Consider the following 17,521-nt stretch of genomic DNA (forward strand, 5'->3'; position numbering starts at 1 on the left):
TCCCTAAGTCAGTTTTATCTGTGGTGCAGACTGGCCCTGCCTTAGGAGGCCATGAACTGGGCCCCCCCTGCCCTAGGGCAACTCAGCCTCCCTTTGGAAAAACAAGGGAGAAGGTCACGTGGCCTGTCCACTGGCAACGCTCCTCCCCCGCGTCTGTCATGTGATGCGCCTGCTTCCCGAGGCGAGCGCCTCCCTGCCGAAGGTGGTTGGGAGGGAGAGAAACTGGGAGATCAGTCTCGGAGCCGGGCGGGCCAGCCGCGGGGGCGCGAGCGGGGCCGGGGCTGGGGCTGGGGCGCGCTGGGAGTCCGGCTGTCGCCAGCATGAGCGCGCAAGGCTCGGAAGCGGTGGTGCTTGTTTCCGCTGCAAGAACCCCCGTTGGTAAGCGGCTCCGTGGTGCGCCCTGCAGCGGCTGGTGGCGGGGGAGGTGGGGCGTTGAGCCAGTGGCTGCGGATGGCAGCGGGGCCCCCCGCGTGCTCTTGCGCGCGTGTGTGATTGCGCCGGGGGGGGGGGGCTCCTCTTTCTGCACTGTTTGGGTGGGCGGATGCGTGCTGTGCGGCTTTGTTGCCCGCTCCCACCAGCCAGGTTGGGTGTGTTTCTGGGGCACTCCAGGCACGCGCTGCCCCTAGGTTCCAGGGTGCTTGGGCAGCCTTCGACACGGAGGGTGCTATAGGCGCGCAATATCCTTTGCTACTCTTCTTTCTGTGAATGGGGCTGGGGGAGAAGGCTGCTGATGCGGCTGCTGATTGGCTCGCTCCCCTCCTTGCAGCCAGGGCCGGCTCTGCCTTTTTTGCCGCCCCAAGCAGCGAAGGCGGGGGGCGAAGAAGAAGAGATGAAAAAGCTGCCGCCGAGGAAGGGAAAACGAAAAACAAAATAAAAAAAACCCGGAGTGCCGCCCCGGCACCAGCTTCCCTAGAGCCGGCCCTGCTTGCAGCGGCGTCGGGCCATCGCTGTGGGCGCAGGGAGACTCCACCCAGGCCCTGCGCCTGCCTCGCACGGATTGGGCAGAAGCGATGGAGCCACTCTGTGAGGCGGTTTGGCGCTTGCTTAGCCGGCCTCCTCGAGGGTTGCTCTTGCTCCGAGTGGGTTGCGCACGGTAGAACCATAAGCTGCGGCCCGAGGCGCTGCGACGCCTCTCATTCAGTAGCTTCAGGGAGTCCAAGGAGGAGGAGCTGATGTGTTCATTCAGGTTCCTTTTGTTTAGGGTGTGGTTTGCATTAAAGAGAGAGGTTTCAGAGTAGCAGCCGTGTTAGTCTGTATTCGCAAAAAGAAAAGGAGGACTTGTGGCACCTTAGTTTTGGTTAGTCTCTAAGGTGCCACGAGTCCTCCTTTTCTTTTTATTAAAGAGAAAGCAAACAATCCCTCTTCGTTCGGCCTGAGGCCAGCACTTTCTGTAGGGGGAAGGCCTGTAAGGTAAACATGATGCAAAGCTTCAAGGATGTGGGTAGCATGCATATAAATACTGGCTGGTACGTTGAGAGGTATAAACGAAAACACTTACAGAGAAGAACAAGGGCTTTCTCATTTCAATGAAATGCCTCCTGTGAAGGAGGCAGTGTCAGGGGCACATGTGGGTGGGGATAGGTGACTTGACCTTTATCCTCTTGGTAAGATCTGTTTTCTTGGAGTGTTTTATTATGCTTGTTCTAGGCTAATCTTAGAATGTTAGGTTACCCATAGCCATTTGTTTAAGGTATTGGTAAACTGGGATAAAGTGTGTCCAGTCTGTCTAGAATATCCTTGACCACTACTCCATAAATATTTATGATGATTTTATCTTGTGTTCTCTGACTCCTGCACCATTATATTGTTAATAAGTAGTTTTTTGAGGGAACATTCTTTCCCCTCCACGGTACTGATGGGAGAGGTGATACAAGTGTGGCTGATGAACTCAAAACTAATCTATATTGGACAGAATAATAAAAAAAACCATAAAAATGTGTATACCAGCCACTTCTTCCTGTCCTGGGTGGATTAAAGATTTTTTCCAAATAGAATGTAAACTGTAAAAGTCTAATGATTCCTCCCCCCCCCATCTCCTTTTTTGATAGAGAGAAAAATATTATAAACAAAGTAGACTGCGATCCCTAAATAGAACTAGTTGGGGTATATGTGTAGGGGATTCTAAGGACACAGCGTAGCAGCCATGTTAGTCTGTATCTGCAAAAAGAAAAGGAGTACTTGTGGCACCTTAGGGGCTAACAAATAGTACTCCTTTTCTTTTTGCAGTAAGGAATGGTAACCTGGTAGAGTATTTTATGGTTTGCTGATATTTAGGTCATATAATTACATTTTAAGCTGCCTACAAAATTTGTGGCAGGATCACATGGTGATTCCAGGACACTCCCTCCCCGCCCCCCAGTCTAGAAATTGTATTCCCTCCCCCAAAACATAGTATTCATTTGAAATGATACTTTTCCCCACAACTTCAGCTCCCCCTCAAAGAATTAACCAAAAGAAAGGCATGATAGACTTTGACACACCACAGCACTATAGTACTTCTAAATTACACTAGGCAGAACTAAACATGGGTTTAGAAAGGCCCTTTTTCAGGTAAATAATTCAGATATTCTGCTGATGTATGGTGTCTTAAAATGTAGAGTAGACTAGATCAGATAATGGTACTAGTTGTTGAATATCACCCTTGAGTTCCTTCTGTTCTTTGTTGTGCTGCTCTGATCATTGTAAACCAGATGTTTTATTTCCTGTGTTCTTTTCCTCCTTCATTGACTGAAGTGAGAAGGAGCAAAATGAATCCTAAAGGCAAAAACTAATTTATTCTCTCTCAAGTCGAGAAGTGAAATCTTGGGCAATATTTTCCTCAGAATCTTTTTTGGAGTCATGAGGTTTAAAAAAAAAAAAGATGACACTGACATAAAAATCTAATTGTTTGGTTTTTTATGTAGGTTCCTTTAATGGTGCCTTGTCCACAATGCATGCCCATGAGCTGGGCTCTATTGTCATTAAAGAAGTATTGAAGAGGGCAAATGTCAATCCGGAAGAAGTGTCTGAGGTTATATTTGGACAAGTCTTGACAGCAGGTATTTTTTAAATTCCTTTCTCAAACACTTGTACGAAAAGGAATTGGAAATAAAAGTTTTTTCCTTTAGTTTTACTATGAGAGACTATGATTTTATAGCAGAGAACAAATCCCATCAAATATCAAGTCCCTATTTTACTGTTCCATTGAAATGTTGAAATTTTAAAATTTCATTTTAAGAATATTAACATTGTTGGTATTTAAGGACTGAAGAAAGCAGATCCTGACTTAAACCCCAACCTTCATTCTGGACACTGCATAAAGCCATATAGATATCTAACTTATTTTCTTTTAATCCAAAGAGGAACTAACAAAGTGGGTACGTAACACTAACCACAGACTGATCTTTCACTGTTGTAACCAGCCTCCTCTCATGTCTCCCTTGTCTCTCCTTAATCATTGCTTGCCATGTTAAGTCTGACTTTAACTGGAAAGTCCTCAGGGCAAAGAGCTGTATTGTATCTATCTGTAATGCAGTATATACACTTGTGAAGCTGTGGAAATAATCCTTGTGTTAAGACCCCATAAAGAGAAACCTCAGTTTATTTTGATATGATGGAAATGCAGCTGTTAAAGAAGACGACCACTTTAATGGCTTCTTAACTAGAAGATTACATGGCTTTGGGTTATTTGAAATATAAATACTAATGCACATGCCTTTATTGGTATATTTTAAACTAGAACTCAATTCTTTGCCTCCTAGATTATGTAATTAAATGAAGGGTGTGCCCACTCTTTTTACTAGTGGCTTCTATACAAAAGAGCAGGCACTGCTTTGGCCTGGAGACATGGAGTTGAAGAATGTTTTCTGTAATATGCAATACTTCAGTTCTGTCAGAGGTTACAGAATGAAAGCTTTTATGACTCTTGCTATATGCTTGAGCTTTATCCATTTCCTAAGGGGTATAGGGTAATATTTGGTCATTCTTAACTGTTGTGTAGAATATCCAAGAAGTTTGATCTAGTAATAAAATGACCAATGTCTGTTTAGTTTCAGAAAAGTACTAGTTTAGTCAAGTCACATTTGCTTGAAATTTGTAACCAATGGAAAGCAGGATTGTAAATATGAATTTACAGCAAATTGGGGAAATCTATTTTTGCAAATCTTTTACTGGTCTTTACTACAAATAGCAAATAAAACGGTCATATCCAAAGATTAATACAGTGATATTACATACAAACATGGGAATTACATTACATATTAATATGAATATGGGAAAGGTCCTGTCTGTTATAAACGGCAACTGGTTCCCCTGACTCTTGTGCCTGTAGTGCAGGTAAAGCCCTCTGACAAAGACCGCAGCAGCACACTGTAGAATAGAGTTGGTTTTCTGTCTGCTCTGCTGTGAGTTCTTCAAAGGGAATCACAACACCAGGGCATGGGAGGAGATTGCAACAAATCCCTAAAGCATGTTGTGATGGATGTGCTATCACTCAAAATTAAGCTGTGTGTGAGGGTTCTTTTTAAAAAGAAAAAAAAAAAACCACACACACCCCACGCACAAACCTTAGCTGAGAAATTACTTTAGGCAACTACAGAGTCCCACTTGGAAGGGTGCTCTTCATTTCTAACCAGGAAAGTCATGTGAGCAAGACACTCTGGTGTCAGAAAGCAGGAGAACTCCCATGAGTTATTCCATTTGCAAACAAATGCCCTTGTAATTTTTTTCCTCTCACCCAGTAGAAGCTTAGATAACCCCTCTTAACTGCCATTCATCACTGGGAATGAACTCTAAAATGTGGGGGGAAATCTGGCTGTCACTTCATGAGTAGCAGAATGTATATGTTAGACCTATCTCCATATTAAACAGAGGTAAGTAAGCTATCTCAGAGCTGGAAGGGACCTTGAAAGGTCATAGAGTCCAGTCTCCTGCCTTCACAGCAGGACCCAGTACTGTCCCTTATTTTTGCCCCAGATCCCTAAATGGCCCCCTCAAGGATTGAGCTCACAACCCTGGGTTTAGCAGGCCAATGCTCAAACTACTGAGCTATCCCTCCCCCACTCTGCACTTGTTCAGATCTGTAATTCTTGCAGGTGCTGGTCAGAATCCTGTACGACAGGCCAGTGTTGGTGCAGGAATCCCATATGCTGTACCATCTTGGGGCTGTCAGATGATATGTGGCTCAGGCCTGAAAGCAATATGTTTGGGGGCTCAGTCCATATTGACAGGAGATTCCAGCATTGTGGTGGCAGGAGGCATGGAAAGCATGAGCAAGGTGAGGCTATAGTCCCTTTGGGCAATAACAAAGGGTTACTCGTGACTTCAGGTTTACTATTGGATTTTAAAACTTGAATAATCTGGTAGGAAAATGTTTTGGATTGTTCCTTTGTTTTTTGGGCACCTGGAACTCTTAATGAGCTCAGCTGGAGTTGCAAGTGAGTAACTGGAATTGGTCTATGTATTTGTTGTCCTTTTTTTGTTTGAGATTTTTGTTTTTCCATTGCAGCCTAAACTTAGTTTAAAAAGTTACTACTTTTGTAGACTTCTCTTTAATAGATCTGTTGCGTTTGTCCTCTTCCACTAACCAATACCTCTTTAGTGGTTGAGGCAGAGTTGTCTTTAAATTCTTCTTTTGAAATTTCAAAACTGTCATGGATTTCTTCACCTTCATTAGTATCCAACTTTCCATTTGAGCAACCTTTTTCTCCTCTAGTGAGACTATTTCTAGATGAAATCTATTAAGCGTTCATATATAATGAATGATATAAAATGAAAGTCAGAATATAGTTGTAGTGGTCCCTAACTTGGATTAACCCTTTACTGAAATTCAAAATGTGATTTAGGAATTTTAGTATTATAGATCTGACTGTGTTATGAGACTGCATGGGATATGAAAATATTGTGTACGCTATTGATGTATCTATTGAGTGTTCCTGCTTAAAATCTAGCAAGAGGAAATTCAAAGGGAGATTCACTTAAGGCCCAATCCAAAGCCCATTGTAATCAATGGGAATCTTTTCACTGATTTTGTTGGGCTGTAGATCAGATCCTTAGGGCCCAGTCCTGCAACTCTTACTCACCTGAGTAATATGACTTAAATGGGACCATCTGGAATCTTACTGAGTAGAAATTAAACTAATGCTGATATGAACCCTGATTGATCAGAACGAATCCTTCTGAACTGAAACTAGACTTCTTGACAACCTTTTTTCTTTTTTAACTTTGCTATTTAGGATGGTAGATACTGACAAATAGTTTTTGGTGGTGGGGATGTATTTGGAGTGATAAGAAGACAGATTAAGAACTTTCTAAATTCATCCCCAGAGCACGGACATGGAGAAATAAGCAATTTCATCAGAATTTACAGTGTCTTAAATTTCTAAATGTTTTTAGTTGGCAATAGTTATAAATGCAACATCTGGCTTAAATAGAGGGAATGGAAACCTTGGAGACAAGACTGATTACATTGTTTTAATTCAAGCCTATTAATTTCCCTCCATCACCCTGACAGTGAGTGGTTTACTCCCAGCAAGACAGGCAAAGGCAGTATTGCTGCTTGCTCTGCAGGAGGCCCAGGTGCAGGAGTAATCTGAAGACTACTTTTCCTCATGTGTGAGCTGTCTGTTCTCCAAGGGTAGGTGTTGGCTGGGCCACCCAGTGCCTTCTGCTGGCTCACTTTCAGATTGAAAACCTTGGAATGAGAGAGTTCACTTGATGGTTGGAAATAACCCAAAACTAATGGGTGGCCCCTTGTCTGCTGGTTATTCTGTAGGCCTTTTATTCATTAAGCTGGAGAGGATTCCTTTTGGCCATCAGATCAAAGTCAGACTTTTTGATGAAGGGATTGGATGGGAGATGGGGCTTTGCTGGGAAGAACTAACCGTACCATTGAGACTTCTACATTTCTCTCAAAATATCTTATCTACAGGCTCCTCACTTAGTTCATATGCGAGCTGGAGTGAAAATGGGGGAGGCCTCATTGCAGGACAGTATTATCTGTGATGGTCTTACAGATGCATTTTGCCAGTATCACATGGGTATAACAGGTAAGTAGTAGCAGTTAGACTCAGACTTTAAGGTCAGAAGGGATCATCATGATTAGATAATGTGCCCTTCTGCACATTACAGGCCACAGAACCTCATACAGCCACTCCAGTAACTCAGCTAGAGGTTATGGGCTTACTACAGAAGTCTTTAAATCTTGATTTAAAGACTTAAAGTTACAGAGAATCCACCATTTACTCTAGTTCTGAAAAGTTAATTGTAAATTAGCAAGGGGGTGGGAGTGCAGTATAAACAGATTCTGGAAACTTTAAAGTGCGATTCAAATATACGTCAAGGCAATAGAAGTTAAGAAATTGACTATATCTACAAGTTCACATTGATTTTCCCTTTTGCATGTTACCATATTACAAAATTGACTTGGAAAGGATACTATCTGAGCTAACAGTCAGTTGGGGGGGAAGAGGGGGGAATTTTTTTTTGGTCTGCCTTATCTATTTCTGTCTTCAGCATTTTGTCCCATAATACTGTACATCAGATAGTGATATCTGTTGCAAAGAATTATCTGAAATTAATCTCTGCGAATTAAAAGTTTGGGGAAAAGCAATTTAAAATTTGAAGTGCAAGGACAGAATATTGGAGAACATGTATGAATGTGTAGGAAACAGTTCTGCACTGGAAGGGGTAATGAGTCTTCAACCTCTGATTTTATGAGGTTAGTGTATCTACAGTACAGTCTTTCCAATATACAATTGCTGCAGAGATATTTGAACACAACTGTCCAGAGCAATAATGAATACTTGATTTTGCTTGCTCAAAAAACTCTTTAAAGCAATTCTGGATGGAGATCAAATATGGAAATGTTCAGCCCCAAAAAGTGAATGTAGCAGAAAGTCATGAGTGAGTGAAAACAGGAGCTCAGAACGAACACTGTTCTGTAAGCTTAACCTACAGGCTACTACCAGCAAACACTGTCTGATTGGCATGCTGGAATTTTAACTTAAGACCTAGCAAACTTGCGGTTAAGAGTAAATGATTGAATTTTTTCTTCAAACTGGTATTTTTGCTTTGTTTCAGCTGAAAATGTGGCAAAGCAATGGCAAGTTAGCAGAAGGGAACAAGACCAACTTGCTGTACAGTCACAGAAAAAGGCAGAGGGTGCACAGAAAGCTGGCTACTTTGATAAAGAGATTGTTTCTGTCCTTGTGCCTTCTAGGAAAGGTAGGTGGGTGTGTGTGTGTGTAATTAATTATAATGGATAGTCAGTACCAGATATTCCAATGCCAGTTTTTATTTATTTAATAAATGGTGTCTTTGTGGAAAAGCCTATTTTACAGGCAGGAGGGCTCCTCTTTTCAATCTTTAACAATGGGTAAGGCTTCCCCCATTTTTTTCCCTAAAAAGAGAGAGAAGGTGGAAGAACACTGATGTTTCAGAATTTCCAAATGTAACTCAGCAAGTATATGAAATATAGTTATGTTACTGATCCTACCACCCCTTCTTTGTAGGTGGACCCGACTTCAATGGTGCTCCTGCCCACATGTAGCCAGCTGTAGAATCAGGTCCTGAGTTACGTTAGACCCATATTATGCTAAGTTTAAAACATGTTCAAGCTCACCATGATATTTGGTGCATAAACCTCCCTCACTGGTGAAAGACATAGTGAAAATAACCTAGAGAGTCATTCTGTTATACTCAGTAGCTTATAGATTTTTTCAAAGCCTGCCAGCTTCTTAATCTTGTCTGTCAGTTTTTTTTGTTTTTTTTTTAAATTTAAAGTCTTGGGGTGCCTTTCTTTGTATAGGTAGGCCCTTTGATAGTGGAGTGATTCCAGGATCCACTTTTGGGTGGGGAGTGGAGAGAGTTCCACATCTTTTGTGCTAAACTCACTCCCTAGATTCATTAGTCTGTTGAAGAACTCCAATAGCTTTTCTTTGCTCTTAATGGACTTGGTCAAATAGCTTTGGAGTTAGCTTAATGGCATCATATGTGATCTTTTACTGACCGTGTAGTTAACGGAGGAAGAAAAAACCCAAGCTGAACCAGGGAAGGCTTCTGGATAATATTGTGACTTGACTCTCTCAAATAAGAGCCCGATAAGTATCCATTCCCAAAAGAGCCTTCCTAGCAGAGGAATGGTTGGGGAATAGCAGATAGGAGAATTGCTTTTGAACAGGCAGGCAAATTTAGCCATTGGGGCTTGTTTCCAAAAGCTCAGATGTAAAGTAGCCATACATACTGCTACCAGCACCTGGAAGGAGTTAGGCCTCTAAAGGAATAGGAGATTATGGGGCTAACTTGAAGTTCTTGTGTATTATTGTTATAACCCTGACAGCTATGAACTGGAAAAATTAAATACATCCCTTCCTTCCCTCCCCAGTTACATGTAATATATTCCTGAGTGGTCACTACTTAGAAGTTACTCTCTGTAGTCTTTATTCTAGAGGCTATTTTTCTCCTTTTAGAACCCTTTTACAAGTGCAAAATTGCATAGAATTTATCTCAAGTTCATGTCTGACCATTTTGCAGGTCTTGTAGAAGTTAAAACAGATGAGCATCCTCGCCATGGAAGCACCTTGGAAACAGTAGCAAAGTTAAAGCCTTGCTTTCTGACCGATGGAACTGGGACAGTAACTGCAGCTAATGCCTCAGGTTTGTAGATGGGTAAAACAAAATGCCACAGACCAGCAATTGCAAGCAGCTCAGGATTTTGTTTGCAACATCTACAGTGTTTACTATTGTACAAGGAAATACAGCATTGAGTTCAAGTGCACATGTAAGAACTTGCATATGCGTGTGTGCTTTTTCCCCTAAATATTACTTTTGTGAGATGTTGTGCAGCGGAGACTTGATTTTTGCATCAATGCCAGAATTCAACCTGCAACACCCCGTCATGACATGAAGTCAGAGGTGCTTTTATTACTGACACATCTCAGCAGGGTCCACATTCCCTAGTCCCCCATCCTTCTATTTCTTAGTCTAACTGTATTTAGATAATTTCTGTATTCCTCCTTTTTTCATTTCCTTACCTTGTGTGATGTGGTTTGGACTCACCAATGCAGTGCCTCCAGTTGGTAACTCTGGGAATTAGCTCAGTCCATGTGGAGCGCCCTCCACTGGTGGTGTCCCATCCATCTCTCACCCTCTGTTGGCATCCGGACCACGTTGCTCCCTTCTCACAGCATCCTCCTCAGAACACTGCCCCCCAGCAGTGCCCCCTAGTCCAAGTGTTTTCTCTTCACCCCAGCCACATCCCCAAAGTCTAACCCCTTCTGTCAGGTCAGGCGCAGTCCACTATTGCCACTTCTAACGGCCAGGTGTAGTACAAGAGGGGGAACCCAGGACCGCCCTCTACTCTGGGTCCCAGCCCAAGGACCCTCTGGCAGCAGCCTCCCTGCCATCCTTCACTCCTCTTGTCCACCTCTCCTCCCTGGGCCACTTCCCCTTCAGCCCCCCGGCTGGTCTCCTTCACTCAGGAGACAGATCTTCTCCCTTAAAGGTCTGGGAGAGACTGCCTGCCTCTTGCCTGAGCAGCCTCTATATAGGGCCTAGCCTGGCCCTGATTGGTTCTCTAACAGGCCCTCCCTGATTGGCTGTCCATCTGCGCAGCCCAATCTGGCTTGGGGGTGGGGCACCCCCCACCACACCTTAGTATTTCTACTTCAAAAAATGTAAAATGAATTCCTCTTCAGACCCTCTAGTGGACCCCAGTGGTCTTCCATGCTGCCTCTTATGCTTACCATGTCCTTCCAAAATCTGTTCAGCACAGCTGCCACCCTTTCCTTTCCACTCTTTCATTAAAACCTTGATTCCACAGCATCACTTACAGAAAGTACACATCACATAACTTCCCCCACAACCTAAGTGTGTATGCACCTAATCTGAGTAACCTTTAGCCTGCTGATGTAAACTGTCATATCTCCACCAAAACCAGTGGAGCTACACTGACTTACACCAGCCTCGATATCTATAGCCTGTGTACTGTCTTGCTTGTCAAACCTATAATTTAGACTAACTCTTTAGGAGAGGGACCCATCATCTGCTTCCTGTGAAGAGTCTAACACAATCACAGTTTTAGGTGTTTGAAAATAATAAACTGAAAGCAATTGTTCACTGTTCTGCAGGTGTGAATGATGGGGCTGCAGCTGTAATTCTTATGAAGGAGTCGGAAGCTGCTAGAAGAGGTCTTACTCCTTTAGCACAAATTGTGTCTTGGGCTCAAGTGGGTTTAGACCCTTCCATCATGGGAGTAGGACCTGTCTCTGCAATAAAGAAAGCTGTAAGTAATATCAGAAGAAAAATTACTGATCACTTTGAAATACTTGTTTAAGACAAGTCTCCCTTTGACTGTCCAGATCTTAGTTTTTCTCAAAGAAATGCCAAAAATGTAGCACCAAACAATTCTATAATGGAGACCATGACAAACAAGATTTCAAAAGGCAGGACATGTGAAGCTTTGATTCTTTTTTGCTAGGGCTAGTATCTGTATTGTTATTTTCAGAGAAATTTATAAATGGGTCAAAAGTAGAAATGAGCCTAGTTCATGGAATGCCTCCCAAATTGTCATACACAAAGCTGTAACTTAACAGTAACTCTTCTAAAGGTGAACAACAAAGGTCTCTTTAATTGGGTTTATGGCCTTTTTAAAAAAAAAAAAAAAAAAACCTCTTAGAAATATCAGGAAAGGTAAATTTCTTTCCTGATGATTTCCTTTCTGCTAGAAGTGTCTCCCACAATCATTATATATATATATATATATATATATAAGAATATCAGGGTTGGAAGGGACCTCAGGAGGTCATCTAGTCCAACCCTCTGCTCAAAGCAGGACCAATCCCCAACTAAATCATCCCAGCCAGGGCTTTGTCAAGCCTGACCTTAAAAACCTCAAAGGAAGGCGATTCCACCACCTCCCTAGGTAACGCATTCCAGTGCTTCACCATCCTCCTAGTGAAATTTTTTTTCCTAATATCCAACCTAACCCTCCCCCACTGCAACTTGAGACCATTACTCCTTGTTCTGTCATCTGCTACCACTGAGAACAGTCTAGAGCCATCCTCTTTGGAACCCCCTTTTAGGTAGTTGAAAGCAGCTATCAAATCCCCCCTTGTTCTTCTCTTCTGCAGACTAAACAATCCCAGTTCCCTCAGTCTCTCCTCATAAGTCATGTGTTCCAGTCCCCTAATCATTTTTGTTGCCCTCTGCTGGATGTTTTCCAATTTTTCCACATCGTTCTTGTAGTGTGGGGCCCAAAACTGGACACAGTACTCCAGATGAGGCCTCACCAATGTTGAATGGATGGGAACGATCACGTCCCTCGATCTGCTGGCAGTGCCCCTACTTATACACCCCAAAATGCTGTTAGCCTCCCTAGTTATATAGTGGTTGTAGCCATGTTGGTCCCAGGATATTAGAGAGACAAGGTGGATGAAGTAATATATTAAGACAGTTCAAAGCTGTAGCAGAGCGTGTGCTAGCCATGCCCCCTTTCCTGGGCTGTTGCCAGATGATTCATTCCAAAGCTGTGTAAAAACTTGAGTATGATTGGTAACAATGACTTCAAAGCCAGTAACTGATGTACAGTAGATTACAGCCAATAAGCATAGTTTTCAAAATTAAATACTGTCCCTTGGCTAGGAAGCCACCCAGGGAGGGTAGAATTGTGGGAGACACTGCTAGCAGAAAGGAAATAATCAGGTGAGAAATGTAACATTGTGCAGCTCGGCATCTTCCACAGGTTGGATACATATGGGAAGTAGTGAACAGAAGTAGGGAGGCTTGAGAAAAACAGAATGCTATGAGAAAGACCCGTCAGGGTTAACTTCCCAAAATGGCAATGCCATTACTGGAGAAAGTCCATTTCATAACATCTGATGAAAGTTTTAATTGATGGGCATGTTGCTACCTTGCAGATTTCTGTAGTGGAAGCAGAAGCCCTTTCTATGCAGTTGCAGTAGGTCTTTTGGAGTGCACCGTGATACATCTGGAACAGGAGCACTTGGTTTGGTAGAGCCTGGTTTGCCTCAACAGTGCATAGCTGGATCCATCTAGGAGGTGTTTGAGTCAGAGGACTCAGGTTTTTTTTAAACCTTTTCTTTTCCTTTTTGAACTTTTTGGCCCACTTTGTAGGTGTCGCTGCTCATCTCTGGCGTTTTGCATCTTACTTTACGCAGAGCTCTCTGGATCTCTCTCCCTTAATGGCCTCCCCTTGCTTGGGGGATGGGGCTTCATTGTTGGAATTCCCCGACTTGAGCTGGGAAGGAGCTGAGCATGAATCTTGCTTTTCTCCCTCCGGAACTTAGGACCCATTTTAAGACTTTGGGGCTGGGAGGAGACAAGGACCTGGTGCCCCTTGAGGGTTTTTCTTTCTGTCCTGGGACTCACCCTGAGCTGGGTGGCTGAACTCATGCTTGGAGTCTCTCCCCATTCTGCATCTCCAGGTCAGGCTTTTCTGTGTGCCGTGGCTTCCTGGAGCAAGGGTGGGAACCCAACATGTCTGTCTGACTCAAAGACCTGTGCCCTGGCAGTGCAAAGTTTGACTGAATGAGAACAGGCAGGGCCCAGTTCATCTTCCAAAGAGCCTGAAAGCTGCCTTCCAAACAGAACACTGCTTGGATTTAGCTTAGTGTTTGCACAATGCCTTTGCCATACCTGAGAAGGGGGCAGGGAGGCACTGTGATACTGGCTCCAGGTAGCTGAGATCACTCCACTGATACAGGAGGGAGAAGAAAATCTGCACGCTACTGCCTGTAAAAACAGGTGTAATAAGTTGGCAAAGAAAAGTCAGGCACAAGGCAATCCACCACTTGAGGGCAGAAAATCCAACAGCAGGCCAGAAAAGGGAGCGTAGGTAGCGTGAGCTGTGTTACAGCTTTGAACTGCCTCTGGAGAGTGCAGGCAGGAGGCAGAATAGCCCATCCCTGTCAGAACTGTGTCTGGGAGATGTTGAGCTGCAGAAGGTGAAGTCTGTTATTTTCCAAAGTAGATAGATCTGGGGTATACCATCCTCTTACTCCATATTTCAACTCTTCGAAACCTGCAGAACTGAGCGATGGAGGCTGTTACTGTCTGACTTTCTCACCCCACCCTCCAAGCGTAATATTTAATGGAAAAGGAAACTAAAGCTGCGGAAACAAGAACACAAATAAAGTACTGTCGGTGTATGAACAGCTTTGAGGGGTTAACCGGCTCTACCACTTCATAGCCATACAGTAAATTCTGAAAAACAAGCACATTCCAGATCCTTTCATTGTAATTATTACAAGTTTAAACTGTCACTATGCCTAGTTGGTAAATATATCAGCTTGAGGACCTTGTAAGCCACTTGTGCATTAGCATTACAGTACCACAAGCGTGGGCAAACTGTGAGTCAGATCTGGCCCGCCAGCCATTTTAAGTTGGCCCTTGAGCTCCAGCCAGGAAGCAGGGTCGGGGGCCGCTCCACGCAGCTTCCGGAAGCAGCAACATGGCCCCCCTCCAGCACTCCAGTGGGAGCTGCAGGGGTGGTGCCTGCAGAGGGGGCAGCACGCAGAGCCACCTGGCCACGCCTCCGTGTAGGAGTCAGAGGATGGACATGCCACTGCTTCTGGGAGCCGCTTGAGGTAAATGCCACCTGGAACCTGCACACTTCAGCCTCTCCCCGCACCCCTGACCCAGCCCTGATTCCCCTCCTGCCCTCTGAACCCCTTGATCCCAGCCTGGAGCACCCTGCTGCACCCAAACGCCTTAACCCCAGCCCGACCCCAGAGCCCACATCCCCAGCTGGAGCCCTCACCCCACTCGCCCACCTCAGCTCGGAGCTCCCTCCCACACCCTGAACTCCTCGTTTCTGGAGCCCTCACCCCCTCCCGTGTTCCAACCCCAATTTTGTGAGCATTCATGACCCGCCATACAATTTCTATTCCCAGGTGTGGCCTTTGGGCCAAAAAAATTTGGCCACCCCTGGAGTAGCAGAGTAGTTCCTAAAGAGATGCAAGTTCTTTGAAGTAGGGAGTCTCTTAATTAATGTCTAGACAATACCTAGTAAAATAGGGTCCTGAGCCTTGATTGTGTACTCCGAGGAGGTGCAGGCATACAAATGGTTTTGAAATGCCACTGCAGCAAATGTTTTCTGCTGACAAAGCAGATTCAACAGTGATGCAAGGTAAACTGGGGAGGTGGGCTTCCGTAAAACATACCAGGGCCTGTTCCTAGTTTGAGATTCTTGAAGCAGGAAAAAACAAGTTTCCCTGAGTTTAGAAATTAAGTGAGGCTGTTGGAAAAGCTTTTGTCTTAACAGGATGTTTTTAACTCCCTTTTTCTGGATGTTGGACCTACTGTGGTTATGACACCCAAGATAACTTCTAAGAGAACCAACAAGTTAAAAACAGTTTGTGCATTTCACAGCATTCCACAGGCCATATAATTATTTCCCATGTAAAGTTTGTTTCTCCCTTAAAATATCAGCAGAAAATATTTTCAAATATCCAGGATATAGTATGTGCAGGGCTGTCAAAACTGGCATTTTTTAAAATAAAATGTCCCTTAGTGCTGCTATATTTCTATTAACAGCACTATTTACAGGTAGATTCCTGGAAAAGAGTGAATACCAATGGAGCTTGGAAGAGGAAGCTCAACAATTCCGTCTCTTCTGTCACAGGTGGCTCTGAGCCCTATGGCAAACAGCTTGCAGCTGGGGTTACTGTAGAGCTACTGAAATCATTCACAACTGCCCCAGAGTGATATTTTGTAATCAAGTATAGTGGATATTGGAAAACTCTTCTGTAACTCTTGCCTCATTTAGATTAATCACTAACCTTGTAGGTAATGAGCCAAGTTACAGAAGAGTGTTAGGCCACAACACTTTCTAGTCACAAACCAGTGTAAGTTGTGAGGGGACAAAGGCCCTCCACAAGCCATTAAACTCCAGTCTCGTTTCAGTTAATATTAAATATTATCTCCTAGGTTGATAAAGCAGGTTGGACGCTGGAGCAAGTTGACTTGTTTGAAATTAATGAAGCCTTTGCATCACTAGCCATAGCAATAGCTAAAGAACTGAAATTGAACCCTGAGAAGGTATGTAATGGGAAAACACACCCAGTTCTTTATAAAAGCAATGATTTGGGTTAGTTTCTTCTTCCTTTTTTAGGAGAGAATTAAATACTTCCCTAGTGCCTGTATTGAATATGCTGTCCAAACTAAGCTCATGTACAGCCGAGATACAATTTTGCTTTAACAAGCGACTGAACTGACAGCAGAGGCATTATGCTGAGGATGTGGGGTAAGGGAATTGTCTTTACTTCACTAACAGGCGAACTAGCTCTGTTGTGAACTGAATCTGGTTCTCTAGCAAACATTGTACTAAAGCTGAGGTTCTCAAACTGGGGGTTGGGACCCCTCAGGGGGTCAATGAGGTGGTTATATGGGGGGAGGTGTTTGTGAGCTGTCAGCCTCCCCCTCAAACTCTGCTTTGCCTCTAGCATTCATAATTGCATTAAATATATAAAAGTGTTTTTAATTTATAAGGGGTCACTAGTACAAAAGTTTGAGAACCACTCTACTTTTAAAGCATACAGTGGCCCTTAATCTTACTTTCATGAGCTTTACTGCTACAGTAGATGTATGCTATCATCTTAGAAAGTTTGGATAATTCCTGTAACAGTTATGCTGATAGTCTACATACTGCTCAGTTTCAGTGCAAATCTTTAGGTAATTCTAGATAGCATCAGTACCTACACCTAAAAAACTGAGTTTGAAGACCTGTTTCCTTTGCAGAGGTAACTTGGATACACAGATGTACTGATGTAATTCAGGGCATCATTTGAGAACTGAAGGCACTCTAAACCATTGTCAGAGGTGAAGTAAGACCATTAAGTATAAGGATGGTGTTTGCTGGAACTAAAAGGAAAGTCCTCACTAGTTTTGTAGTAGTCAAACTGGTCTAAACACCTGACAGTAATGGTTTTCTTTCATGTAGTGCCACATATGTCCAGAAAATACCTCAAGAATGAGGGAAGGGCTAATGGAAGTGTTTCAGGAAACAAAGCCTGAACTACCAGTCATTAAGCACTCTCGATTTATTGGAAGGATGTTTATTTCTTATTTGCAGTAGTGGTAGAGCCATGTTGGTCCCAGGTTATGTGAGAGACAAGGTAGGTGAGGGACTCTTTTATTGGCCCAAAGTTTACCTTTCACCAATTCAAGTTGGACTCATTTATTGGCTTCTCACCTACCTTGCCTCTTTCTTATTAATTATTACAAGACAAATAAGGCTGACTTTATTTTTCAGGTTAACATTGAAGGTGGGGCTGTTGCCCTTGGTCATCCTCTGGGTGCCTCTGGTTGTCGTATTCTTGTTACTCTTCTGTATGCACTGGAACGAACAGCTGGAAAATGTGGTGTTGCTGCTCTTTGTATAGGAGGGGGGATGGGAATAGCTATGTGCATTGAAAGATTAACATAGTTCAGTCTCTTCTCACTGCTAATGTATAACCCTGTAGAGTGGTTTCAGCTTGCTAATAAAGCTATAGTATTAACTTAATTCACTTTGTCTAAATTGTGA

The 17,521-nt window shown here is 43.5% G+C and overlaps 1 protein-coding gene across 1 annotated transcript; it reads left to right on the plus strand.

Annotated features, from left to right (window-relative positions):
- The first annotated feature begins 214 nt into the window (after positions 1-214).
- On the plus strand, positions 215-17,500 carry ACAT2 (acetyl-CoA acetyltransferase 2). The gene is made up of 9 exons (XM_084623495.1): positions 215-378; positions 2,904-3,038; positions 5,073-5,254; positions 6,908-7,025; positions 8,059-8,202; positions 9,511-9,633; positions 11,106-11,260; positions 15,925-16,035; positions 17,249-17,500. Exons 1-9 carry the CDS (start codon positions 321-323, stop codon positions 17,420-17,422), a joined length of 1,200 nt encoding a protein of 399 aa, XP_084479621.1. The 5' UTR covers positions 215-320; the 3' UTR covers positions 17,423-17,500.
- Positions 17,501-17,521: the final 21 nt, after the last annotated feature.

The sequence above is a fragment of the Lepidochelys olivacea genome (assembly GCF_965140295.1).
Source record: "Lepidochelys olivacea isolate rLepOli2 genome assembly, chromosome: 3".
Lineage (NCBI taxonomy): Eukaryota > Metazoa > Chordata > Testudines > Cheloniidae > Lepidochelys > Lepidochelys olivacea.